Source organism: Triturus cristatus, chromosome 3_2, assembly GCF_964204655.1.
Source record: "Triturus cristatus chromosome 3_2, aTriCri1.1, whole genome shotgun sequence".
NCBI lineage: Eukaryota > Metazoa > Chordata > Amphibia > Caudata > Salamandridae > Triturus > Triturus cristatus.
The window spans coordinates 1,086,617,448-1,086,643,701 of NC_140584.1; the positions used below are offsets into that span (position 1 = coordinate 1,086,617,448).

The 26,254-nt window shown below is 50.1% G+C and overlaps 1 protein-coding gene across 2 annotated transcripts in view; it reads left to right on the forward strand.

The window, feature by feature from the left end:
- LOC146859171 (myosin regulatory light chain 2B, cardiac muscle isoform) overlaps positions 1-26,254 on the forward strand; it is a 164,326-nt gene that overhangs the window by 30,840 nt on the left and 107,232 nt on the right. The window contains exon 1 of one of the 2 annotated variants that reach the window (XM_085649844.1): positions 22,852-22,901. The exons of the other annotated variant lie outside the window; for it this stretch is intronic. Within the exon in view, the coding sequence (XP_085505970.1) occupies positions 22,899-22,901 (3 nt within the window). The 5' untranslated portion in view covers positions 22,852-22,898. Of the gene's footprint in view, positions 1-22,851; positions 22,902-26,254 lie in introns of those variants that run through there. 2 annotated transcript variants of the gene reach the window in all.

A 26,254-nucleotide genomic window follows, 5' to 3' on the forward strand; every position in this document is an offset into this window, starting at 1 on the left:
TTGATTGATTGGGTACAAGTAGGAAAATTAGCACCCACTCATACAGGCTTTTCTGACTCTGGGTACCTTGCGAAGGTAGCGGTTGCTCGACTGAAGAGACCGAGTTGGATGGTACGGTTCCACTAGCTGTTGCAAATAGAGTGGACAAGTGTTTGATCTAGCTTTATGCATATAGCATAAGGCTTTAAACTGTATATGCTTCTCCACCGTAAGCCAGTGGATATAGCGGAGAATACTCAACAATGAGGAGCACTTGGGAAGATTAAATAGAAGCCTGGCAGTGGAATTCTGATTAACTTGTAGGTGTTTGATGGAATCCTGGTCAGCTCCCAGATAGAGAATGTTCCCATAATCTAGCCTCGATAAAATCAAGGCCTGGATAATAATCCTCTGTGCCGAAAAGGGAAGCATCTAGATGATTTTTATAGCCATTTTAAGACTGCAAAACAGGTGGAGGCTACCGTGGCAATTTGAATTTCCATGGAGAGATTGTCATCTAGCCAGAAACCAAGGTTCTTAACCTTAAAGACCAGCATAGTGAGGGCTCCTTCGGTATCAGGACAACGTTGGGGGCCCCAGAAAAGGAGGTTCTTACCCATCACCTTGTCACCGTTCAACTTAAGGAGCTGATGTTCATCCGGGGGTAAACCTTGTAGATATAAGAATTAGCTGAAAAGACGTGAAAGGTCCAGTCCTGCAAGAACAAGGTCATCCAAGATAAAGCTGTGGATTGGAGACTCATGTTCTCCAGTCTTTCTACAAGTGTTGTGTGGGACATGAAAGGCCGCATTCGGGTCGAGTAGGATCAGGACAGCCGTTCCACCATTATCTAGAAGCTGTCTGAGACCTTCAGTAACTCCCAAAAGAGTGGATTCAGTGCTGTAGCCCACTCTAAAGCCAGACTGTGACTGAAAAAAAATAATTCAGAGAGTTTGCAGAGGCGGATATTTGCTGGTTGACATGTCTCTCACAGATTTTGGAGAACAGCGGAAGCAGCGAAATCAGCCTAAAATTAGACCAGTTAGAGCTGGCTTTCTTCAGTTGGGGCAAAACCATAGCATAATTCCATGCCTGAGGAATACATCCCTCTTGCAGCGAAGAATTAAGGAAGGAGAAAGGGGTTCTGGAGGAGAACCTAACTTTATGGCTTACAGTAAAGTGTGAAAGAGAGGAGCATACAGAGGAACAAATTAATCCAAACTTTGTTTATAGTATTAGGTGTCGATAATATCAGCACCTGAATAAGTTCATTCAATCGATAAGGCAGTGCCAGCGGTTTTTCCTTCTTCTGATGCTTTGCAGTCAAGACAGCAGAGAGAGAATGTTGAATATCTGTCACTTTGGTTTTTTTTTACAAAAAAAGTGTGTCAGTTCATCACATTGTGACTGTGACATCGAAGGAGGGGGAGATAAGTTACTAGGGTCAAATAGTTCTTTGACTACTCTCAAGATGCCATCATATCTCTTTGTACATGAGGGATAGGATGGGCTAGCCCTTGTAAAGCGCACTAATACCCGGAGGTGTCAAGGCGATATAGCAGACCAGGAGGAAACAAAATGAGAGGCGGCAAGGCAGCCAAAACTAAGACAAGAAGATCCAGGTTTTCAGATTTTTTTTAAAAGCCAAGAAGGAGTCCACATTAGAAATGTAAATTGGTAGGGAGTTCCAAATTTTGGCGGCTGCTAATGAAAAGGAGCGGCCACCCCATCTAGTCTTACGAAATCTAGGCAGCACACATTTTTCTGTGAGGAGGATCTAAGTTGCCTCCCCAGAACATACCATTGGAAGAGAGACTTCAAGCATGAAGTGCCCTTACTATGCAAAGGCTTAAATAACATGCACAGAGCCTTAAATGAAATACGTTTCCTGATGGGGAGCCAGTGAAGGGAACAAATCCCATGTGCCCCGCTAACTGATCCCACGATTTGAGAGTCGGTGAGGTCACTGGCGACGAATAGAGGCCCCAAGCCCTATGCTTCTGTGGAAGCCAGAGTTCACGCCATATATTACAACCAGCTACCGTCTGATCCATAAAGTTCCAATGTTTGCTGGACAGCGGTCTATTCCACTCTGTGACGCAGTGCAGACAAAATGCTTGGTAATAGGCACCCAAGAGCGGGAAGCCCAGCCCCCCCACGGCCTTCTGCGAGGTAACAAGGGATAATGCGAGCCTCGGTCTCTTATTATTCCACAGAAATTTATTAAGAAGCCCCTGCAATTTCCGAAGGGTGCCCGGCGGAGGTTACGCAGGGAGCATCTGAAACAAATAAAGGACACGCGGGAGCACAGTCATTTTTATCGCCGCAAGTCTCCCGTACCAGGCCAGATTAAGGCGAGACCAGTCGGATAGCGACTTGGAAGTGTGATCCACCAACAGGTTATAGTTGAGGGATACAGGTTTAGCAATGGAGGAAGTCAACCTCCCAGGGAAGGAATGTCGGAGTGCACCCACTGGAAGTCAAAGTCACGCTGCAGGTCGCGAACCTCATCTTCAGGGATAGAGAGATTAAGAATCTGCGATTTCGAGAAATGTACTGTAAACTCTGCCACTTTTCCAAATTCATGAAGCTCCCTTGCCAAATACCGCAGGGTGGTGTGAGGTTGGGTAAGCGAAAGAATAACATTGTCTGCATACAGACTAATTTTGTGTATGTCGGCGCCAAACTTGATTCCCTCTATATCCGGGTTCGAGCGTATGCGCTGGGCAAAAGGCTCCATATAAAAGCAAACAGTAGCAGGGACAAGGGGCACCCCTGCCACGTCCCCCTGGAGATGGGGAAAAGGAAGACTTACACCCATTCACTCTCACCGATGCCTTAGGAGCTGCGTAAAGACATTGCACCCAGCGTACAAAATTCTCACCAAGCCCAAAGGCCCGTAAAACGGCAAACAGATAGTCCCAGTCCACTCGATCAAAGGCCTTCTCTGCGTCGATGGAAAGAAGACAGGCCTGAGCCCAAGATCGATGAACCAGGTCTATAAGATGAAGAATTAGCTTGGTGTTCTCCCCGCCCTGTCACGTAGGAATAAAGCCTGATTGGTCCGGGTCTATGATACCATCCATCAGGGGGCTAAGACGCGCCGCCAGTATACTCACAAATAACTTTGCGTCTATATTTAAAAGGGAAATCCTTCCCCGGCTTAAGGATGACCGTAATAGCTGCCTCGGACATGGAGGGTGTTACTTCCCCAGTATCCAGGAAAGAGTTGAAAAGATGCGTTAAAAGCGGAGCCAGCTCAACGCAAAAAGTTTTATAAAACAGTGCTGAAAAGCTACCCGGCCCTGGTGATTTGGCGATCTTTAGACGGGCTATCGCAGATATGACTTTCTCAATGCGAATAGCGGAATCCAACGTGTCGGCCGAGGATGTAAACAACGACGTAATGCAGCAGGACACGAGGTAGTCCGCCAACCCCTCCGAGCCCGGCGCCTCCCTACTATATAAGCGTTGATGAAAATGGCGGAAAGAATCCACAATAAGGGTGTCATTGGTATGCTCAACCGCTTGGGAGTCCCTAATGGACTGAATCGCTGTCCGCTGTGTGCGCGCTCGCAACCTATGGGCTAACAGCTTCCCCCCTTTATCCCCACACAGATCAAATTTATGGCACAGACGCAAGAGGGCATGCTCGGCCCTATCTAGATCTAAGTGCTTCAGCATGCGCCGCTTTGTTTCAAGCTCCATCCAAACCCTAGGAGCCCCTGTTCTTTTGTGCACAGACTCTAGAGCTCCCATGTCCTTCTCCAGCTCCGCTCGTTTAGCCTTACGTAAACGCGTGAACGTGGCAGTCAGCGCAATGAATTCTCCTTGCACCACCAACTTTAGGGCCTCCCATACAGCTTGGTCATTATCTGCCAGGTAAGCAGTGATAGTGTCCCGTATACGAGTAACTACCGATTCCGAGTGGAGCAAAGAATCACGCAGACGCCAACCAGGAGGTGGGGGGCGCTTACCGTTTGAGGTGAATTGCACTGAAATGAGGGCATTGTCTGAAAGCGAACAGGGGTGATAGTGGCGTTAGATAAGTAGGGCAGGAGAGAGGTTGAGGCTAAGAAGTGGTTGAGGCGGGCATAGGTTTTATGCGCTGCAGAGTAGTAGGTGTAATCTCGCTCAGTGGGGTGCCGTACGCGCCAGACATCATGTAAACCGCCATCACTCATCCATTGCCTCCCCCCCCCCCCCTGCGAGAGCGTGCCCATACGATGGGTCCGTTGCTCAGACCTATCCATACACGGATCCATCACCACATTCAAGTCTCCACCCACCAGAATCGAGGCGTCCGGGTAAGCCAGAACCTCAGAGAGAGCCGCCCGCAGGAAGGATTCCTGGTGCTCGTTCGGGGCATACAATGACCCTATAGTTAGGTGCGTATCCCCACATTGCACGCGGACCGCGAGGAACCTATCCTTAAAATCGACGACCTGGGAGAGAACTTTGCAATGAGCGCACATGCTAAAGAGGATTGCCACCCCATGCTTTTTAGCCCGGCCTGAAGACCACAACTGTAAAGGGAAGCGCTTGTCTCTCATCCGCTTAGTGTCCTTAGGAAGGAGATGAGTCTCCTGTAGCAGACGCACATCGCCCTCTGCGTTTTCCAGGAGGGACAGGATAGCAGAGCGCTTAACAGGACTATTCAAACCCCTCCCATTCAGGCTCATCACTTTTAGGATCCTACCCATAAAAGTCGGGGAAGGAAGAGCCGTGACCTAGCCGCATAGCGCCAGAGATATAAGGCGGGCAAGAAGGCAGTGACCACGGGCCATACATCTCCCAAACCCAATGGAGAACTGATGCGGAGCCCCAAAACATCCCCAAAGCAACCCCGTACCCCCAACAAACTCCCCTTCCCCAACCCATAAGACATAACAAGCACATAAAATAAAATAAAAACGGGATGCAGGAGTCCTGTAAAGGGACAACAGTCTGTCACAAAGATCAAACGATGAAGGGAACATGGCACCATGGTGAATTGCGCCGCTCCCTGGAGACAATATACATCCAACACCCAAAGGGCAGGTGATGGTAATAACACTCTCCTCCGGTGCCGAGAAAGAGCCCACCTGATGCCAGCCATGCGCAGCTCATGGAACGCCGGTGTTGTCCGTCACCTGTGCCACCGATGTGACAGCCGCCTCTCTCTCCATGATACTAGTGGACACGTCGGGTTTCGAAGATTGAGGGGACTTCCCGACCCGCTGCCAGCCATCGGAGGGCCTGTGCCGACGCGGGGGACGCCAGCCATCCCAGACTGAGGAGAGGACCATTCTAACCCCAGGACATCGTAAGCGGCATCCAAAGAACGGATCTGCAGGAGCTTGCCCTGATATTTGAAGATAAGTCGAAACGGGTGACCCCACGAATAGGGGATACCTTGCTCACGGAGGTGACTAGTGATGGGCTTAAACTCCCTGCGCTTGACCATGGTGGGAGCTGCTAAGTCCTGAAAGAGTGTTGGCTGGTGACCCCGAAATTGCACAGGGTTGAGATCGTGGGCCTTCCAAAGAATTTGCTCCTTAAGTTGGAAATCGTGGACGCTCCCCAGAATGTCCGGCAGCGGAGCTTTAGCACCCCTCGGCAAGCCAACAAGGTGAACGTGATTCAGCTGTATTTCCCGTTCCTCGCCATCCCCCAAGATCTGTCGAAAGAGCTGGCGAACATATTAACGGAGGTCGTCCCCTTCCCCTTTCCATGGCACAGCCCGGATTCTGATATTATTCCGTTGAGAACGGTTTTCCAAGTCCTCGACATGGGCTTGCAGATCAAGATTTTGCTCTGTGAGGCGAATGACATCCTGCTGGTGTTGGTGCAAATCGTCCTCCCGCCCCAAATCGTGCTCCTCCACAGTGGCGACTCGTTCTCCAAGGGTGTCCACGTCGCGACGCACCTCTCGTAGATCGGAGGAGAGCTGGGAGCGAAGCTTCAGAATATCTTCCTTAATGGCTGAGAATAAGTCAAGCATAAAATCCTTAGATGCCGGCTCATCACTATCCTCAGGCTGCGGCGAGTGTGGGCCCGATTGGGATGAGAACGGGCTCGCTGATTTCTGTAGGATATCCTTCAGGGGCTTATCACGCCTATTCCTGGCGGAAGACATGGTGTTCAAAGCAGAAGCCCACACAGAAAAACTGGAGGCGCAGCAAAGAGGCGAGAACAGCCCCCCAAAAAGCAAAGTCAGAGCCCACCCACAATGAAGTCCAACCTCAGTAGAAAGGGAAACTAACAGGCCTCCAATGCGCTTGTCCAATTGGTCCACAAATCAATCCTCAGGGAGACAAGGAAAGGTCCCGGGCGTCGCAGGCAGAGGGACTCAAAGGGAGGAGGAGGCCTGCACACCCGCCACAGCTCCCGGGGCTCACCCAGCCACAGCTCCCGGGGCTCACCCAGCCACAACCCCTCAATAAGCTCAAGGACCCTCCAAGGCAGGCCCCCACCAAGGCGCCCAGAGCCTCTATTGCGCCAGCCCCCCACACCCAGGTGAAGCGCCAAAGGAGTCACTAGCCCTGCAGTGCCTGCAAAGCAGGAGAGAGGGGAGGGAGGGAGACAGCGCTATGCCACCTGCAAAGCCCGCCCCGCAGCGGGCCCCCTCCGTTCGTCCGCCGTTGCTCCCACCACAACACCGACCGCAGATATACTGTCCGAGCACCACCTTTGCGGGAACAGCTGCCTCTCCGCAGCCGCCAGCCAAATCGCACCGTCCTCGCGCTGAGAATGGGACACCTCAGTGCAGTAGGTCCCAAGAAACTCCGCTGACGGTCCCCTAGTCCTCACTTACAGCAGGCAATCGCCAGACGCCGACTCACGGGCCGAATGCAGGCCCCTGGAAGCGAGCAGCGCAGGCCTCCCAGGCCCGAAACCAGGCCCAGGGAATGTCCATGCAGGGGGCGGGGGAGCCCACAATCGCGGCCCGCGCCCCTATGTGGCCAGACGAAGGAGGGGCACGGACCGTCCCGCAGCAACACCAAGTCAGGGCCCGCAGAAAGTCCCCGCGTGCGCTCCAAAAGTCGCGCAGCCCTCCGTCCGCCGATTCGCGGACCGAAAATCACCACTTTGCAGCCATTGCCTCCACTCCCAGCAACGCTGCAATGCTGGGCCGCACTCACCACCAGTTCTCCGCCGAGCCTCCGCAGCCTGTTGGGGTAGCAAGCGCCGCGGGCCCGCACCGAGAGACATCAAGGCCAGGCGACGCAGGGCCGGACCCTCCAGGGATGCAAATGGCGGCCGCGAAGTGGGCCCCACCGCCGTCGCCGCACCAACACTGGGCCAAATAGGAGACGAGCCCCCAGTCCACATAGCCACTGCCTCCGCACCACCACCGGGCGCCCCAGCTGCCGCTGATGCTCCTCTGGGCCAAGGATTGCGGCAGCAGACCAGATCCAGCAAGGCCGCCGGGCCGCAGCAAGGCCGGGGCCGGATTGCCCCTCGGAACCCAAAGGCCGCCTCCACTCGCCAAAAGATGTACAGCCGCGTGAGCAGGGCGAGCAGCACACACAGCGGAGCACAACGGCCAGCTGCGATGGGCACTAGGAGGGCAGATATCCAAAGCGAAAGTAGGGCGGTGCCGGAGAGACAAGGAAACGCGTCTCACTCCGCTGCCATCTTTGCCACGCCCCCCGATCCTGTTCGTTTAAAGGATACAATTGTGTCTTTTTGGTGGGTCTCTTTGTATGATTGCTAGTGTCTGGTTAGGTTTAATGATTAGAGCATACAAAATGGGTGTTAGTAGGAGAGAGTTATTTCTCCTAATTGAGGCCAGATGGATTGTGAATTGCACAGATGGCACTCTTAAGGACGTTATATTTCTCCATCTGGGGTCGTATTACGCACCAGGGACACTTTACCTGTTTGTGTCAAGGTGCACTGCCCGCAGGCAGCTTGGAACTCTCACTGCCTTGAGAGCACTGCATTCTTTGAAATACATATCAGCTGTTTCAAAGCTGCTCCGTATTTTACAGTACAGACGGCAACCCACTTGTATTTACCGAGGGGTTAGAGATCCTTCTGGCAGGCGTGTGATGTGAGTGACTGCATCTTCCTGCAGGAGGATGTCTGTAGACCCTTCATGCCTCGAAAGGGCTGCCTTCTGGAGGTGCACTGACTGTGCGCCACCTTTTTGTGGTGCACTGTGAGTGTGCCTCCTAAGGGCCTGTGTGCGTCCGCGCCTATGTCTATAATACGCTGCGGGTGCAGAGGCAAAGAAATTACCTCATTGGCCTGGTGCCATGCCCCATGTAAATGAGGTAACACCCTCTAATGACAGCGCTGGTACTACATTGCGTCAGCGCTATCCGTATTACAGAAGGGGTCGCAAAAGCGTCTGCAGCCCCTTCTGTACATACCATTGAGCCCTGGGAGTGCACAAAGCTGGCATGCAATGTATAACACAGCCCCTGGACGGACTGCTCTAGATCTTAAACTTGGAGTGGGAGATAGAGAATGGCAGGCTTTTCAGATGCGAGGGGAAGTCAGTGATGTGTGCTTGTAGAGTTTTTGTTGTTTGTAGTGTCATGTGATAGCGAGAGGTTGCATATAAGTGGAACACCAGCAATCTAGGACCGGTTATACACTAATTAGAGCTCATCAGTAATCACGAGGGCCATGAGTAATTACCACTCGCTGAAATTAGTTCAGGCATTCCATCCTTCCTCATTTTGTATACCTATGTGTATTTCCCTAAGTGTGACGGGTGTGCCCAGATGTGTATCCCATGCAACAGTGCTTAATTTGAGCCGGTAGTTTCCGGTGCTCTGCAGTGGCACTTAATTGTCAACACCGGCGTTTATGACAGTATATATTAAAATGGCTAATACCTGCTGCCCAAGACATTCTTATAGCTTTGGGTGCCTGGAATATTCTGAATAGTCACACCTGTAGAAGTGTGATGGTTAGTAGTTGTGTTGTTACTGTCATTGGCAGAGATGGCAGGAGCAATGGATAGTGCTAGTTGCAGAGGGAACCTGACAACGTGCTGGCATGTATTATTTTGTACAAACTAAGCACTGCACTTGGACCAAGCTATAGCTGGCTGATGAGTCCTAAGTAGTGTGAAACCGGTCCTGAGGTGCTTCTGATCATGTCAGGGAGGACCTAACTTGGCAGTTCGGACTGGTATATTCCCAGTGGAGCAGGGTCAAGAGTGATTTGCATATAGCTGGGTCCAAACTGAGGTGGCAAGGTATGCAAAATAATAATGGATTTGGTTGCTACTCTGAGTAATTACCAGTGGCTAAGATTAATTCAAGCATTCCATCATTCCCTTTTTTGAAGCACTCTCGAAGCTGCCAAATAGCTAGCCCCAACAAAGGGCAGAGAAAATGCTGCAGACTTTTTCACCAGCAAAATGCAATATCAACAACTGTTTGACAGCTCCATCATCCTAGTATGTAGTCACAACATAGGTGTCCAATTCTAGAACTTCAAGCTACAACCATGTCCTCACTTGACCTCGAAAAAGCTTTCGACAGAGTGGTATGTGATTATGTTTTGTGTTTTGAAAGAGATGAATTTTGCCCCTTACCTTACTTTCTATGTTGAATACGATTATTATACACCCTGCCCGGAAGCAAGAGTTATAACTGTGAAGCTGGTGTCGTCCAAGTGGGAGTTGGGGAAAGGTACACAACAGAAGTGCCCTTTGTCATCCCTGCTGTTCGCTGTGGTCGTGGAGCCGCTGGCTAGTATCCTTCAGCTGCAAATGGCAGACAGGGAGATTGAGACAGGTCTTACGGCCACATGGTGTTGCTATAAGCCGACAATTCCCTGGTGGGTTCAGGTCTGCACCTGCTGCAGTTGCTGGAAGAGTTTAAACACATTTCTGGTTTATCTACTAACTGGGCAAAGTCAAGATTGTTCCTCATGGTCACTCTGTACTGTGGGCCGCATGAAGGGGCTTCTGAATCTAGGAGTGACGTAGCAGCCTCAAGTGGGTGATCTCCCACAACCGTCACAATCAGTCTGTAATCTGAGCATAATAATAGATGACCACTATCTATGAGGCAGCAAGCGGTGAAGGTCGCCTCAACCTGTTTCACCATACTGATATGGGTCAAAATAATATCCTGGATGCTGCCTAATTCTACACAAAGAACAGTAATCTAGGCCTTGATTGTGTCTATGGCAACGTCCTGGATTTAGGAGCCAATAAGGAGGTGGTTCAAAAGCTGCAGGTAGTCCAGAATTCTACGGCCAGACTGCTTTGCCTGTTACCTAGAAAGGCCTCTATCGCAGGTTCTCTAAGTGACCTTCATTGGCTATGTAGAATCGCATTAAATTTAAGGCCCTATGCTATATCCATCTATTACAAATTCCGCAAAGACCTAAAAACATGGTTATTCAACCAATAGGGTATCTCTCTCTTCTTGCGTGGGTCCAATGGCACCGGGAAACCTCCGGGCAGCTGTGCGCCTTAGAAATTTAATAATAATAATAATAATAACCGAATATACAAAGAAATCCAGACATTTTCTTTCTATTTTTAAAGGTCTGATGTCTGTGTCTCCTAGTGAGACATATGTAAAGTAAAATACTGGTCTGCAAGGTTTATTTAATGGAAATAAGAGACAGTGTAGGTAGACATTAAATTTAAAACTAATGAACACTTCTAAAACATAACTCAGATACAAGGAATAAGAGAGGCCCGCCATTAGTGACAAGATGTGTACAAGTTGTATCTTCCTCATTTTGAAACTTTGCAAGTTTTATACAAGCTATTTCATCCTGGTAGTTAGAAGGTACAATGTTAATAAAATTGTATTATACTTAATGCAGGTCAAAATCATTACTCGATGGTGAATAACATTTTAAATACATGAGCATTAGAGTATAGAGTCCACCATTTTATACCCCGACTCCACTGTTCTCTTCTCTGCAAGGGCAGGATTGTTACAGAAGCAAAGGAGGTATTCCAGGCTCAGATTATTATTATAGGGTCTTTTAAATAGCGTATAGCTACCGCAAAGGGTTCCCAGTGCTAGACAAAGGTATGTAACTAGCCAGATACAAAGGTAATCAGAACAGCCAGGTTTCGGAATTTTTACAAAAAATGCTCAGCGATTGACAGCTTCTCAGAGAATTGGGCAATGTGTTTCAGAACAACGACCACTTGACCTTCTACACGCCCACCCGCCAGCTACGATCTACCAGCCACGCCCTCGCCACCGTACCACGCATCTGCAGAGCAACAGCCGGAGGAAGATCGTTCTCCTACCTGCAGCCAAGACCTGGAACTCCCTCCCCACCCACCTTCGGCGAACCCAAGACCACCTCTCCTTCAGGAAACAGCTCAAGACCTGGTTGTTCGAGCAGTAACATTTCCCCCCCCCCAGCGCCTTGAGACCCTCACGGATGAGTAGCGCGCTTTATAAATGCAGTGATTGATTGATTGATTGATTGGGTACAAGTAGGAAAATTAGCACCCACTCATACAGGCTTTTCTGACTCTGGGTACCTTGCGAAGGTAGCGGTTGCTCGACTGAAGAGACCGAGTTGGATGGTACGGTTCCACTAGCTGTTGCAAATAGAGTGGACAAGTGTTTGATCTAGCTTTATGCATATAGCATAAGGCTTTAAACTGTATATGCTTCTCCACCGTAAGCCAGTGGATATAGCGGAGAATACTCAACAATGAGGAGCACTTGGGAAGATTAAATAGAAGCCTGGCAGTGGAATTCTGATTAACTTGTAGGTGTTTGATGGAATCCTGGTCAGCCCCCAGATAGAGAATGTTCCCATAATCTAGCCTCGATAAAATCAAGGCCTGGATAATAATCCTCTGTGCCGAAAAGGGAAGCATCTAGATGATTTTTATAGCCATTTTAAGACTGCAAAACAGGTGGAGGCTACCGTGGCAATTTGAATTTCCATGGAGAGATTGTCATCTAGCCAGAAACCAAGGTTCTTAACCTTAAAGACCAGCATAGTGAGGGCTCCTTCGGTATCAGGACAACGTTGGGGGCCCCAGAAAAGGAGGTTCTTACCCATCACCTTGTCACCGTTCAACTTAAGGAGCTGATGTTCATCCGGGGGTAAACCTTGTAGATATAAGAATTAGCTGAAAAGACGTGAAAGGTCCAGTCCTGCAAGAACAAGGTCATCCAAGATAAAGCTGTGGATTGGAGACTCATGTTCTCCAGTCTTTCTACAAGTGTTGTGTGGGACATGAAAGGCCGCATTCGGGTCGAGTAGGATCAGGACAGCCGTTCCACCATTATCTAGAAGCTGTCTGAGACCTTCAGTAACTCCCAAAAGAGTGGATTCAGTGCTGTACCCCACTCTAAAGCCAGACTGTGACTGAAAAAAAATAATTCAGAGAGTTTGCAGAGGCGGATATTTGCTGGTTGACATGTCTCTCACAGATTTTGGAGAACAGCGGAAGCAGCGAAATCAGCCTAAAATTAGACCAGTTAGAACTGGCTTTCTTCAGTTGGGGCAAAACCATAGCATAATTCCATGCCTGAGGAATACATCCCTCTTGCAGCGAAGAATTAAGGAAGGAGAAAGGGGTTCTGGAGGAGAACCTAACTTTATGGCTTACAGTAAAGTGTGAAAGAGAGGAGCATACAGAGGAACAAATTAATCCAAACTTTGTTTATAGTATTAGGTGTCGATAATATCAGCACCTGAATAAGTTCATTCAATCGATAAGGCAGTGCCAGCGGTTTTTCCTTCTTCTGATGCTTTGCAGTCAAGACAGCAGAGAGAGAATGTTGAATATCTGTCACTTTGGTTTTTTTTTTACAAAAAAAGTGTGCCAGTTCATCACATTGTGACTGTGACATCGAAGGAGGGGGAGATAAGTTACTAGGGTCAGATAGTTCTTTGACTACTCTCAAGATGCCATCATATCTCTTTGTACATGAGGGAAAGGATGGGCTAGCCCTTGTAAAGCGCACTAATACCCGGAGGTGTCAAGGCGATATAGCAGACCAGGAGGAAACAAAATGAGAGGCGGCAAGGCAGCCAAAACTAAGACAAGAAGATCCAGGTTTTCAGATTTTTTTTAAAAGCCAAGAAGGAGTCCACATTAGAAATGTAAATTGGTAGGGAGTTCCAAATTTTGGCGGCTGCTAATGAAAAGGAGCGGCCACCCCATCTAGTCTTACGAAATCTAGGCAGCACACATTTTTCTGTGAGGAGGATCTAAGTTGCCTCCCCAGAACATACCATTGGAAGAGAGACTTCAAGCATGAAGTGCCCTTACTATGCAAAGGCTTAAATAACATGCACAGAGCCTTAAATGAAATACGTTTCCTGATGGGGAGCCAGTGAAGGGAACAAATCCCATCCCTGGCTGAAAGACGCTTGGGAATGTTCAGGATAAGATGAGCCACCGCGTTCTGTACCACCTAGAGTTTGTTAAGGGAAACACCATTGATGTATAGGTCCAGAGCATTACAGTAGTCCAGCCGAGAAGTGAACAGGGCAATAACAAATGACTGGTGCAGCTCAGGAGGAATAATAGGCATGACCTTTTTCAAAATCCTCAAGATGTAGAAACAAGTGCTAACAGTGCGACTGACCTGGGCGTCAAAACTCAGAGCATCATCTAAGATGACCCCTAGGTTTTTGGCTGTTCTAATGTTGGCAGGGAGGGGACTGCTGACCGCCGGCCACCAAGAGCTTGACCAGATGGGAGTTCTGAGAACCAAACACCAGCACTTCAGTCTTATCTGCGTTAATCTTCAGTGAGTTGTCCTTCATCCAGCAAATAATGCTGGACATACACTGATTAAACCTCCCTGCTACCTATTGCAGGTCATTGGAGTTGGAAACGATAATTTGCGTATCGTCAGCACATGATAATACCTGAAAGGCAAAAGAACGCACCAGGCCAGTAAGGGGAGTCACATAGAGATTGAAAAGAGTGGGACTCAAATATGACCCCTGAGGCACCCCACAAGGAAGACAAAAGGCCTTGGCTTTAAAGCCTCCACAGCTAATGATTTGGGCCCTATTCAACAGAAATGAATGGAGAAGCTGTAGGGCTGTCCCCAGGATTCCCACTTGCCACAGGGGCTGAACCATACGTGCCGGGGTGACAGAATCAAATGCCGCCGACAGGTCAAGCATTATCATAACCGCTGTGCCAGCCTGATCTACCTGAGCACGGATACAGTTGGTAGCCGTCATAAGGGCAGTCTATGTACTGTAACCCTCGTGGAACCCATCCTGAGAAGGATCTAAGATCTCCCGGGAATCAATGTATTTCATCGGCTCTTTATTGATGAATTTCTCCAGGACCTTAGCAGGGGTGGTGAGAAGAGAGACGGAGATTCTTCAGATCTTGGGGTCAGCATTGGGTTTTTTAAGGAGCGGCGTAACAATAGCTTCCTTCCAAATTTCTGGATAACTACCGGATTGAAGCGTGTCATTAAACACCTTACATAAAAATTTGCCCACTGGAGCCAGAGCCAGTTTGAGTATAGAATGCGTACACGTGTCCGAGGGGGCTCCTGATTTTAAACACAGCAATAACTCCTTCATTTGCTGAACCGAGATCTGTGGAAAGCAGTAAAAAGGTTCTCATTAGGACAATGAGCAAAGTCCACAAAAACTGTTTCCTCTACCTCTGGAGGGACAAGATCTTGAATGATAATGAGGACCTTTTCTTGAAAATAGACTGCAACCTTATCGCTGAACTCTTGAGAAGAGTTCAGCATACGTAACTTCGAAGGCTCAGATATCTCCTTTATAACTTTAAACAGCATACTAGACAAATTTTCAGCCGACCTGATCTTCTCTGTGACAAAGCACGATTTGGCGTGGAAGATAGCCTGTTTGTAGTTTCGAAGAAGTATTTTCTGCTTCTCTTTTTTCACTAGGACATGGTTTGGGTCTCCATTTCCGCTCTTGTCTTCGGCATTCCCGCCTAAGGGACATAAGTTCTGTCAAAAACCAAGGGGCTGAGGGTTTTGTTCCTTTAATAACACCGTTTTCATAAGGAACAGCAATGTCCAGGTCTGCATTAATCCACTCACGGAATCCCTCTGCTGTAGATGGATCTAAAATATCCTTAGTATCAGATACCGTTGCCAGGGCTGCTTCCCAGTTTTCAGCTGTGATTTTATCCATGCTCCTGTAGTGTATATGCCTTCGGGAGGAACACTTTACACCCGTGATGGGGTGCAGCAAAAATACTTTGGACATGATCAACCAGTGATCAACACAGCTAAGGTGCTGGGCGGCCTCAATGACCAGATTATTATGGTTAGTAAAACTCCCATCAAGGGTATGACCAGCTGTATGTGTGGGGGAATGAACCAGCTGATCATTTTTTTTTTTTTTTTAAACAATCTTTATTCGATTTTTGCATAGAAGGATCATTGAGGTACAATCTGTATTACACGCAGTACTTATACATATTTCCAGGAATGTATGAACCAGCTGATCATAACCAAGGTTGGCCATAAGATCCAGAAAGAGAGCAGAATCATTTTCCCGACTGTTGTTACAATTCCCTAAAATAGTATAATGGGCAGCAATCATATAAGGTTCCAAGGTTTGACACCAAATCTCCGCAAACTTAGCTCGTGGACCAGGAGGGCGATATATCAAGAGGCCTGCAAACGTAAAGTTCCCAGATACCTTATAATCCCAAATGTGTAAAATCAGCGCCTGACACATCCTTGAAAAATGACTTTCATTTTTGTTGATTTCTGTGTTAGGAAAAAGCTTTTTTTTCCAAATTCACAGTAGTGCAGATCTGGAAAAAAGTTTTTGAATTGGGCTAAAATACGTCTGAAATGGTATCATAAAGGGCAATATTGATTTTTTTACAATTTTGATGTTTTTTGTTATTTTTTAACATTATTCTTTCCAATGTTTAATTTAAATTTGAAATGAAGAGCTTAAGGGCTGGATCTAGAATTTAGCAGATGTTACACCATCCATCAGGGTGGTAGAGGATATTACGTCCACCATCCTGATAATCTTCGTCTCCCAAATTTAGAGATCACCTCTGACCCAGCAGGGATCTCTGTACTTTGACATGAAACTAAGAAAAAGAGTAAGTGAGAGTATGTGCGTGTGACTGTGGATTTACTCTGTCCGTGGAAGTAGGGAGAATTTATATGCTCCGATCTGCAGCACCGCTGTCCTGGTGGTTCCTGTCAAGGTGCAAAAGGTTTGGTGGACAGCCATCGAAGAATTTGACAGCCATCCACCAAATTTTAATAAACATTTTGTTTTTCAAAACCAAACTCCCAAAGTGGGAGGTTGCCATTGAAAAACAAAAAGCGAATGTCCCCACAAATAGGCAGTGTTTTTTCATGGGTGTAGGAGTCATTATTAGTTTTTTTTATGGTCCTCACCACCAGGTTTTACCTGGCGGTGACGGACAAACAAAAAAAGTCACGCTGTCCACCCTAATTAGGGAGGGCAGTGTAATGCCCTTCTTCTAATGGCCCATACTCCGTCGGCCCTTCAGAAGAAGCCTTCTATCAACAGAATCAACAGGGGCTCCTTTGACAGAAAGCTGACAGTTCACCTGACTAAACATGGTGGGCGGACCATCATTTCGCAGACAGGGTAACTCCGTTGTGTTGCAACACTCTGTCCGCCAAACTATAAATCACCCTGTGTTTTTAGTGGCGGGCGGAAATTAGGGCAATGGAGCGTATGGGGGCCCATTTGCACACATGCACACTCACTCACACTCATGCATTCACACACACACATGCACACACACCCCTTCACACAACGCACTCACATATACACATACATTCAGACATACACAGAGGCACCAAACATTAGATGAAAACATAAATCTTACCTTCTGCAGAGTCTCTGAAAGGGAAGCCTCAGAAGTTCCAGGAGGGTTGGTACTTACCCCCTCCTCTCATTGGCTGTCAGCCAGTGAGAGGAGGCGGCACTCCGTACCTCGTCACAGAGTGGGATGGGGTCAGTGAGTGTTGCTGACCCCACCCTACTCTATGATAAGGTGTCTGTGATAGACACTTGCTCTGAGGACTTCAGGGATTAGAACTTAAGTGCCCAGATCTGAGGCTATCAGTGACGCTCCCCCTCATCATGAGAGGGAGGTCCCCACAGCTCTTTGCCGGGCTCAAGAAGGCACACCCACAAGAGCTGTGACATCTTCAGGACGGCAAAGTTCCGCTCAGTCAGCCAGGCGCCTGCACATTTAGAGCATGTATAACACCTGGCTTTCTGACCTCAACAAAAGAGTGTCTGTCAGTCTGACGTTTCCTCAGCCTGACATACTCTCTTTATGTCAGGAAAAAATTGTAGTGTGTGGCCCCTCCCCCCTTAAGGACGGGCCGCTGCTGTGTGTTTTAAAGCTGCTTGCTCTCTTGCTACTTAAATCGATTAAGTATGTTAATGCATTTTAGTTTTTGCCATGACTGTATGTGATGCATCCTGTGACGGGTGTGTCACCAGTGATGATTTTTATTTAGGATGGAACAGCAGCTCTCCTGGGTTGATAATGATCCAGTCTCTTGCCTCCAATCCATCAACTAACAGAAAGGAGTGTCTGAGAGAATGAATGTCACTGTGGCACCCCTAATGGAAAGCACAACTAGAGTCGGGGCTTGCTTCTTCCAGTGTACTTAACCGTGGATTACCATTCAAATTATTCAACTAGGTTATCTCTAATGGGGTAAAAGCCTGATCCTAAATCTTATTTGCATACCTCTTCCGCGTTCCTGGGGCAGATTCCAGAAAGGAGAGAGGTAAATCCTGGCTGCAGAAGTCAGAGGGGTCATTAGTGATGAGGGCAACACTTTTGGCAGCCCAGGAAGTATGGAAAGCCAGGGTGCCCATAACGTTTTGGTGGCAGAGGAATGCAACAGCCCTCTGTGGTTAGAGGTCGCCTTCACCCCTCTGTTGGCCTCACGGGTATGAGTGTGGGCTCAGGCTCCTTCAGACGGCCAATCCCTCCCAATTCCAGAGCCCTGTGTCAGGTTCCTTACATTTCTTCTTTCCCACCGCCCCTGATTGGCTAGGAATCTGCCAATGGAGAGAGACGAACCGTAGAGAAAGGAGGTCCATAGTCCTCTATTTAAGTCGTTAGTGGAAGGCACATTTCCAGTACTCTTTTGGTGACTACTTGTTTCCACCAATCAGGGCATGCGCAGAGCCAGTCAACACACCTTTTTTAGATAGGGCCTGAGTCCTATATCACACTTCAAGGGACAGTGAATGCTATTAACAGCATACACCTGGGGCCGGGGTACTCTCTGACACCGCAAGCAGGCCCTAGAGATGTCAGTCCCCCAGCCATAAGACAGTACCCTTTTGTAGGTGAAGCTGGTGAGGCTGGCGTGCAGGTAATAAAGTCACCTCCTGGCACCTGATTATGAACTGATCATGTATGTGGAGGGGTACAGGATATAACAACACTGGTCCTGCCCTCCCACCCCTCGTAGGTGACCAGCTCAGACTTGGACATGCCGAGTACCTCCGTCCCCAAAGATGAAAAGAGTAAGCTGGTTCACGGGGGTTGTTGGGGGAATGCTGCTGTCACAAACCCCTCTTACCCACCAAACAGAGAGCAGAACATGTTTGGTAATGGGGAATCCATCCAGAGATGAACATCAAGCTGGGCCCTGGGATGATGCCACAGACCTCCCTGTTTTCATCATGGCCGTCCTCCACCGTGTACTGTGCAGTCCACTCGTATGTTCCAAGACCTCTCCTCAGACTTCTCTGCTCCACACACCGCACCCTAGCCTCTCATTTCTGTCCCTTTACACACGAAGCCCATTCATAGCCTCATAAACACTGCCCGTCCCTCGCCTCTGCCTACTACCCTCACCCACACACTGCCCATCCGTCGCCTGTGCTGACTGTCTCTCCCCGCACACTGCCCATCCGTTACCTGCGCTGACTGTCCCTCCCGCACACTGTCCATCACTAGCCTGTGCTGTCCCTCCGCACACACTGCCCAACCCTAGCCTGTGCTTACTATCCTACCCACACACTGCCCATCTCTAGCCTGTGCTGCCTGTCCCTCCCACACACTGCCTACCCCTAGCCTGTGCTGGCTGTCCCGACACGCACACTGCCCATCACTCGCCTGTGCTGGCTGTCCCTACCCGCACACTGCCCATCCCTGGCCTGTGCTGCCTGTATCTCCCGCACACTGTCCATCCCTAGCCTGTGCTGTCCCTTCGCGCAAACTGCCCATCTCTAGCCTGTTGTTACTATCCTACCCACACACTGCCCATCCCTTGCCTGTGCTATCTGTCCCTCCCCACACACTACCCATCCCTCGCCTGTGCTGGCTGTCTCTACCCACACACTGCCCATCCCTAGCCTGTGCTGCCTGTCCCTCCCCACACACTGCCCATTCCTAACATGTGCTGTCTGTCCCGTCCCACACACTGCCCATTCCTCGCCTGTGCTGGCTGTCCCTACCCACACACTACCCATCCCTAGCCTGTGCTGCCTGTCCCTCCCCACACACTGCCCATCCCTAGCCTGTGCTGCCTGTCCCTCCCCAAACACTGCCCATTCGTAGACTGCGCTGGCTGTCCCTCCCCTCACACTGCCCATTCCTCGCCTGTGCTGGCTGTCCCTCCCCACACACTGCCCATTCCTAGCCTGTGCTGTCTGTCCCTCCCCAAACACTGCCCATTCGTAGACTGCGCTGGCTGTCCCTCCCCTCACACTGCCCATTCCTCGCCTGTGCTGGCTGTCCCTCCCCACACACTGCCCATTCCTAGCCTGTGCTGTCTGTCCCTCCCCAAACACTGCCCATTCGTAGACTGCGCTGGCTGTCCCTCCCCTCACACTGCCCATCCCTGGCCTGTGCTGTCTGTCTCTCCCGCACACTGCCCATCCCTAGCCTGTGCTGTCCCTTCGCGCACACTGCCCATCCCTAGCCTGTGCTACCTGTCCATTCCCAAACACTGCCCATCCCTAGCCCGAGCTGGTTGTCCCTCCCCGCATACTCCCATCCTTAGCCTGTGCTGCCTATCCCTCCTGCACACTGCTCATCCCTAGCATGTGCTTACTATCCTCCCCACACACTGCCCATCCCTAGCCTGTGCTGCCTGTCCCTCCCCACACACTGCCCATCCCTAGCCTGTGCTAGCTGTCCCTCCCCACACACGTTCCTTCCTTTGCCTCTGCCTTTCATTCTCCCCCATACACTGCCCATCCCTAGCCTGTAATGGCTGTCCCTCCCCACACAATGCCCATTCCTAGCCTGTGCTGCCTGTCCCTCCCCGCACGCTGCTCATTCCTAGCCTTTCCTGCCTGTCCTTCCACACACACTGCCCATCCCTAGCCTGTAATGGCTGTCCGTCCCCGCACACTGCCCATTCGTAGATAGCGCTGCCTGTCCCTCCCCACACTGCCCATCCCTAGCCTGTGTTGGCTGTCCCTTCACGCACACTGCTCATCTCTAATCTGTGCTGGCTCTCCCTCCCTGCACACTTCCCATCCCTAGCTTGTGCTGGCTGCCCCTCCTGCACACTGCCCATCCCTAGCCTGTGCTTACTATCCTCCCCACACACTGCCCATCCCTAGCCTGTGCTGGCTGCATCTCCCCACATACTGCCCATCCCTAGCCTGTGCTGGCTGTCCCTCCCCGCATACTGCCCATCCCTGGCCTGTGCAGGCTGTCCATCCCTACACACTGCACATCCCTGGCCTGTGCTGGCTGTCCCTCCCCTCACACTGCCTATCCCTAGCCTGTGCTGCCTGGCTCTCCCCACACACTGCCCATGCCTAGCCTGTGCTGGCTGTATCTCCCCACACACTGCCCATCCCTAGCCTGTGCTGGCTGTCACCTCCCCCCATACCGCCCATCCCTAACCTGTGCTGGCTGTCCTTCCCCGCACACTGCCCATCCCTAGCCTGTGCTGGCTATCCCTTCCCGCATACTGCCCATCCCTGGCCTGTGCAGGCTGTACCTCTCCACACACTGCCCATCCCTAACCTGTGCTGGCTGTCCATCCCCATACACTGCCCATGCCTTGCCTATGCTGGCTGTCCCTCCCTTCACACTCCCATCCCTAGCCCGTGCTGGCGGTCCCTCCCCACACACTGCCCATTCCTAACCTGTGCTGGCTGTCCCTCCCCTTACACTGCCCATCCCTGGTCTGTGCAGGCTGTACCTCCTCACACTGCCCATCCCTAGCCTGTGCTGCCTGTCCCTCCCCTCACACTGCCCATCCCTAGCCTGTGCTGGCTGTCCCTCCCCTCACACTGCCTATCCCTAGCTGACTGTCAATCCCTGGACTCACCCCATCCCTGCTCTGCTCGATGTCGTTCCTGCACAAACCCAAACCCCCAGTGCTAGACAATGACTGTCCCTTCCTGCACACTGCTCATCCCTTACCTCTCGTCACTGTCCCTCCTCTCCCACGCCCCATCCATACCCTGTGCTACCTGTCCTCTGCTCAGGGTCCTTCCCTACCTCACAGTCTCACTCGAGCCTCTCATCCCCTCCCTTCCTGTACACAGCACACCCCTACCTTCTGCTCACTGTCCCTCCATGCACACAGCCCATCCAGAGTCTCTGCTCACTGTCCCTTCATGCTCACAGCCCACCTGTAGCCTCCGCTCACTGTCCCTCCATGCACACAGCCCATCCAGAGTCTCTGCTCACTGTCCCTTCATGCTCACAGCCCACCTGTAGCCTCCGCTCACTGTCCCTCCATGCTCACAGCCCATCCAGAACCACTACTCACTGCCCCTCCTTGCTCCGCCACCAGCCTCTTCTCACTTCCCCTTTATGCTCTCTACCCATATCTGGCCTCTGCTCACTGTCCATTCCTTCACACACCCCATCCAGAGTATTTGCTTACTGTCCCACATTCACACAGTCCTTGTCTAGCCTCCTCTCACTGTCCCTCCATACAGACAGCCCAGTGAGCCCACCCACAGTCTCTGCTCACTGTCCCTTCATGCTCACTGCCCCTCTCTAGACTCTGCTCACTGTCCATCTCTTCACACACCCCATCCAGTCTCTTCTCACTGTCCCTTCATGCTCATTGCCCATCTTTAGCCTCTGATCACTGTCCCACCCTTCACATACTTCATCCAGAATTTCTGCTTACTGTCCCACCTTCATACTGTCCATGTCTAGACTAAAGCTCACTGTCCCTCCCTGCTCCCCCGCTAGCCTCTGCTCATTGCCTCTTCGTGCTCACTGCCCATCTCTAGCCTCTGCTCACTGTCCATCCCTTCACACACCCGATCCAGTATCTGCTCACTGTCCCTTCCTGCTCACTGCCCATTTCTAGCCTCTGCTCACTGTCCGTCCCTTCACACTTTCGAACCAGTCTCTGCTCACTGTCCCACATGCACACAGTCCATGTCTAGCCTAGAGCTGACGGTTCCTCCATACGCGCGGCCCTCCCAGAGCCTCTGCTCACTGTCCCTTCATGCTCACTGTCCATCTCTAGCCTCTGCTCACTGTCCATCTCTTCACACACCCCATCCAGAATCTGTTCACTCTCCCACAGACCCACAGCCCATCTCTAGCCTCCGCTCACTGTCCCGCTGTGCCTCCAGCCCACCCAGAACCCCTGATCACTGTCCCACCCTGCCCTTCCGCTAGCCTTTACTGACTCACTGTCCCTTCATGCTCACACCCCTTCTCTAGCCTCCGCTCACTGTCCCGCCATTCATCCGGCCCACCCAGAACCCCTGCTCACTGTCCCACCCTGCCCCGCCGCCAGCCTCCGCTCACTCTGCCCCCAGTGCCCCCGGCAGCCCTATTATTCCAGTGAAAGGCTCGAGCTGCCCAGCGCAGATGCCACGCATGGCGCGGGGTCCAATTACTGCACTTTTCCGACGTTGCATCCATTGTCTAAACTTGGAGCCTGAATATTAATACTCCCTGGCCACCCTATATAAAGAGACAATGCCTATTGTGCGCGCGCTGTCGTGTGACCTGGCACAGGAGGGGCGGACAGACGCGATTCACAATGGTAGGACTGTGTGCAGTGCCCGCGAGACTTCCAGTGTGTGTCTCTGCCTGTGTCTGCCTATGTTATGCTCGGCGATTCGTATTTGCATAGCGCCAACTACCACTGTTATCGTATCATAGCGCATTCTCTGTCTGGATGCCCTTTACTGCATATCTAGGAAGGTTCGGCAATCGTTTTGTGTCTGTTGATTGGCTGCGTGTGATCTGTTTCCTGTGTGTCTCCAATCTGCCTGTCTATCTATCTACCTGTATGTCTGTCCACCAACCAACCTGTCTACTGCTCTGCCTCACTATCTCTCCATTCATTTCTGTCTTTCTCTCCTTTTGTGTCTTGAACAACCAATTTGGCAGCCTAAAAATGACTCATCTTGCCCCATCTTCCCGGCTCTCTAGTAACCATCTTGCCATCTCCTACATATCTTCCCATCCCACCGAGGCCTGCTTTGGCATAGGCCTCTCAGGCCATATTTGCCCCAACCTATTGTTTTTCCAAAACTGACCCCTCTGTTATGTTAATAGTATTTAGAAAGCGCACATGCACCAACCAGTGTCTTGGCGCTAAGCATAGGAACCTAACCTTCTGCTTGTTATTTCCCTCATATGCTGGTATGAAGGGCCATGGTTTCAGGAGCTGTCTAAATCTGGAGTAGCCGGAGGTCTTTCTAATGTGACGTGGTAGGGAGTTCCAGAAGCGGCTGGAACCACCAATCCTCTTCTTCTTGAAGGAGGGAATAACGAGAGGGGGAATAAAGGGCCCGCCCATCCTCTCCGATCAGGCTGGGTATCCTGGGCGTAGATCCTCTGGCCATGATTCTTCACGTGCTCCTCTGCGCATGCGCACCTCTGGTACTCTGGCCCTCCTTCATGAACTGCTGACTCTGGACATGTCTGTGCTGCACCAGGGAAGGGATGGATGGCGACCTTTCTGTTGTAACGGCATTACCTTTATTTACTGCCCCAGAAACATCTCCCACTGCAGAGGGGAATGAAGCTACTGCAGGTATTGGGAGTGGGTGGTATTCAATCAGTTGCAATCACACGTTCCACCCTCCTAAAGACACAGTGTAGCAGCTGAAAGGTTACACAAGGTCAAATTAAGTTCGCCCCAATCCTACAACTAACTTTTAAACAACTTGTTTCAGGAATCCATCCCCTCTCATACTGAAACTAACTTTAAATCGACTTGTTTCAGGAATCCACCAGCTCTAATCCTGAAACTAACTTTAAACCAACTTGTTTCAAGAATCCGCCATCTCTAATTCTGAGGCTAATTTAAAAACAACTTGCAAATTGACAGAATCTGAGCAACCATCGTGTGTTAATGACAAGTACTGTGGGTAATTATCTTGTGTTAATTCGTAATAAGATAAGCCAGCTCAACGTTTGAAAATTTTGTTCCACAAAAAGAAAACACACATCAGTTCCTGCTCCAGATATTTTTCTTGATAAACTTCAAGAAAAAAAAGAGTGCAAAGTTTTAACCACAGAGCGCGTCCAATGATGAACATATTCTGTTTAGGCGTCTTGTCTTATCTTCTTTCTCTCCACTGCCATACCTATGATAATATTAGCTTGAGGATGGATGTGGGATGAATGGTGATATTCAAAATCTATACAAAGGTTCCATTGCTGAGGAGAAATCTAAGGTGAGGGTGAGAATGCGTTTCCGGCTAGCCATCATACCAACCTTTCCTCGGAGCCCCACTATAATAGTGGTGCCAAGAGAGGCACTATTGGCAAATATAAACCTTTACCCAGAGGTAGCGGCCCGCATGAGTCCTCTAAACACAACACAACTGCGGCACGAGGCTGCATGCAAAACATGGCACTGGAGGCTCAGGACGGGCACAATCCAGGCCTGGGCTGAGGGTTGAAAGCAGCTCTGGAATATGTTGCAAGCAGCAGGTGTACATTGCACTGAATGCTCGGCCATAGAGTGTGAGATACTCTCGTTTCATGAGAGATCCAACAAGTCCCGGCCCACACATTTGTTTAAATGTTCCAGTGAGTCTGCAGCATCGTTTTCCAAATATGGTACCATAACAATCCCCAGTTTACTGTGCAGTTCTTGTGCTAAACTCATGAAATATTCCAATACATCTGGATCAGGGGAAGTAACCAGGAGCACTATTTCACCAGCACTTCACACTTTTGGTTATATACATTAGGTGCAGCTTCTATGACTGTTCCAAGGGCTGGATTAGCTGAGGTCACCTCTGGCTATCCTACCCTGAGAGCATCGTCCTGTCCCCTAGCCTACAAGAGAGTAGCCTCTGGCCTAATTGGTCAGTACGGTCTTCACAACAGGCTCTTATGCCTAAACTACCAAGCAGAGGTTGTAGCAAAGGCGGGGAAGGGGCCGCCACGGGCACCATGAGTTTAGGAGGTGGCGGCCTGCCCACTCTTGACCTGCTGGCGTCACAGACCGGCAAACGTAGGAATTGTCAGCACTCCCCCTGCTCTTACATGCGGCTGCCTCAGGGCGGCAAATGCAGGGACCACCACGGTTGGCCAAAGATCTAGCTACGCCACTGCTACCAGGAGCTTCTCACTGTCCAGTACGACCAGTCCAACCATGAGAGCAGGACTCTGCCCTCATCCTAACACAGACTTCCCTGCATCCTCAGTGGTCAATTCAGCACAAAGACACAGGCTTTGCCCTTAATTCAACCCCCATTGTATAGAGAAACAAGAGGCAACGGTGCATCTAGGCTGAACGTAGCAAGAAAGGCCTTCGTTGCAAACATGAGTGAGGTTAATAACACCATATCATATAATCACATTGAGCTGTCAAGATGGCAGTGAGATAGCACACGGTAGAGCTTCAAGAATCAAAAGAGCAATCCTTGGGAGTTCATGTGCACAAACATCATAAAAATTGGTAAGCAATCCCATATTTGGAGGCCTTGGCGTGCATTGCTGTTAGTTAGGGCGTAGCTTTGCTGTTATTCATGGGTGTAGCTCAGTCAGTTAGATTCAGGGATGTGAAACTGACATTTCCCAACCATTACTGCCATTGAAATGGTAAAATGGATGAAAATTGTAATACATTTGAAAGGCATCTCTGCACCACATGAGAGCCATCCACCACTTTGTTTAGACTTGGCCTGTTTTGTGTAAGAGATAATGAGGGGTGGGTGTATATAAGCTCGGCAAAGTTTCATAGAGACACATCTGTGCTATTAGCGCTGCTAATCCGAGTAAAATCTGACCACAGCCACTGCTAGCCCGACTGGAGGACCATGGACCCAACTACACACACCAGAATCCATTTATTGGGGGGAAGGGTGTCAAACCACAAACACCACACAAAGAGAGGAATGCAGAGGTACCCACGTATCAAGGATGCCCACT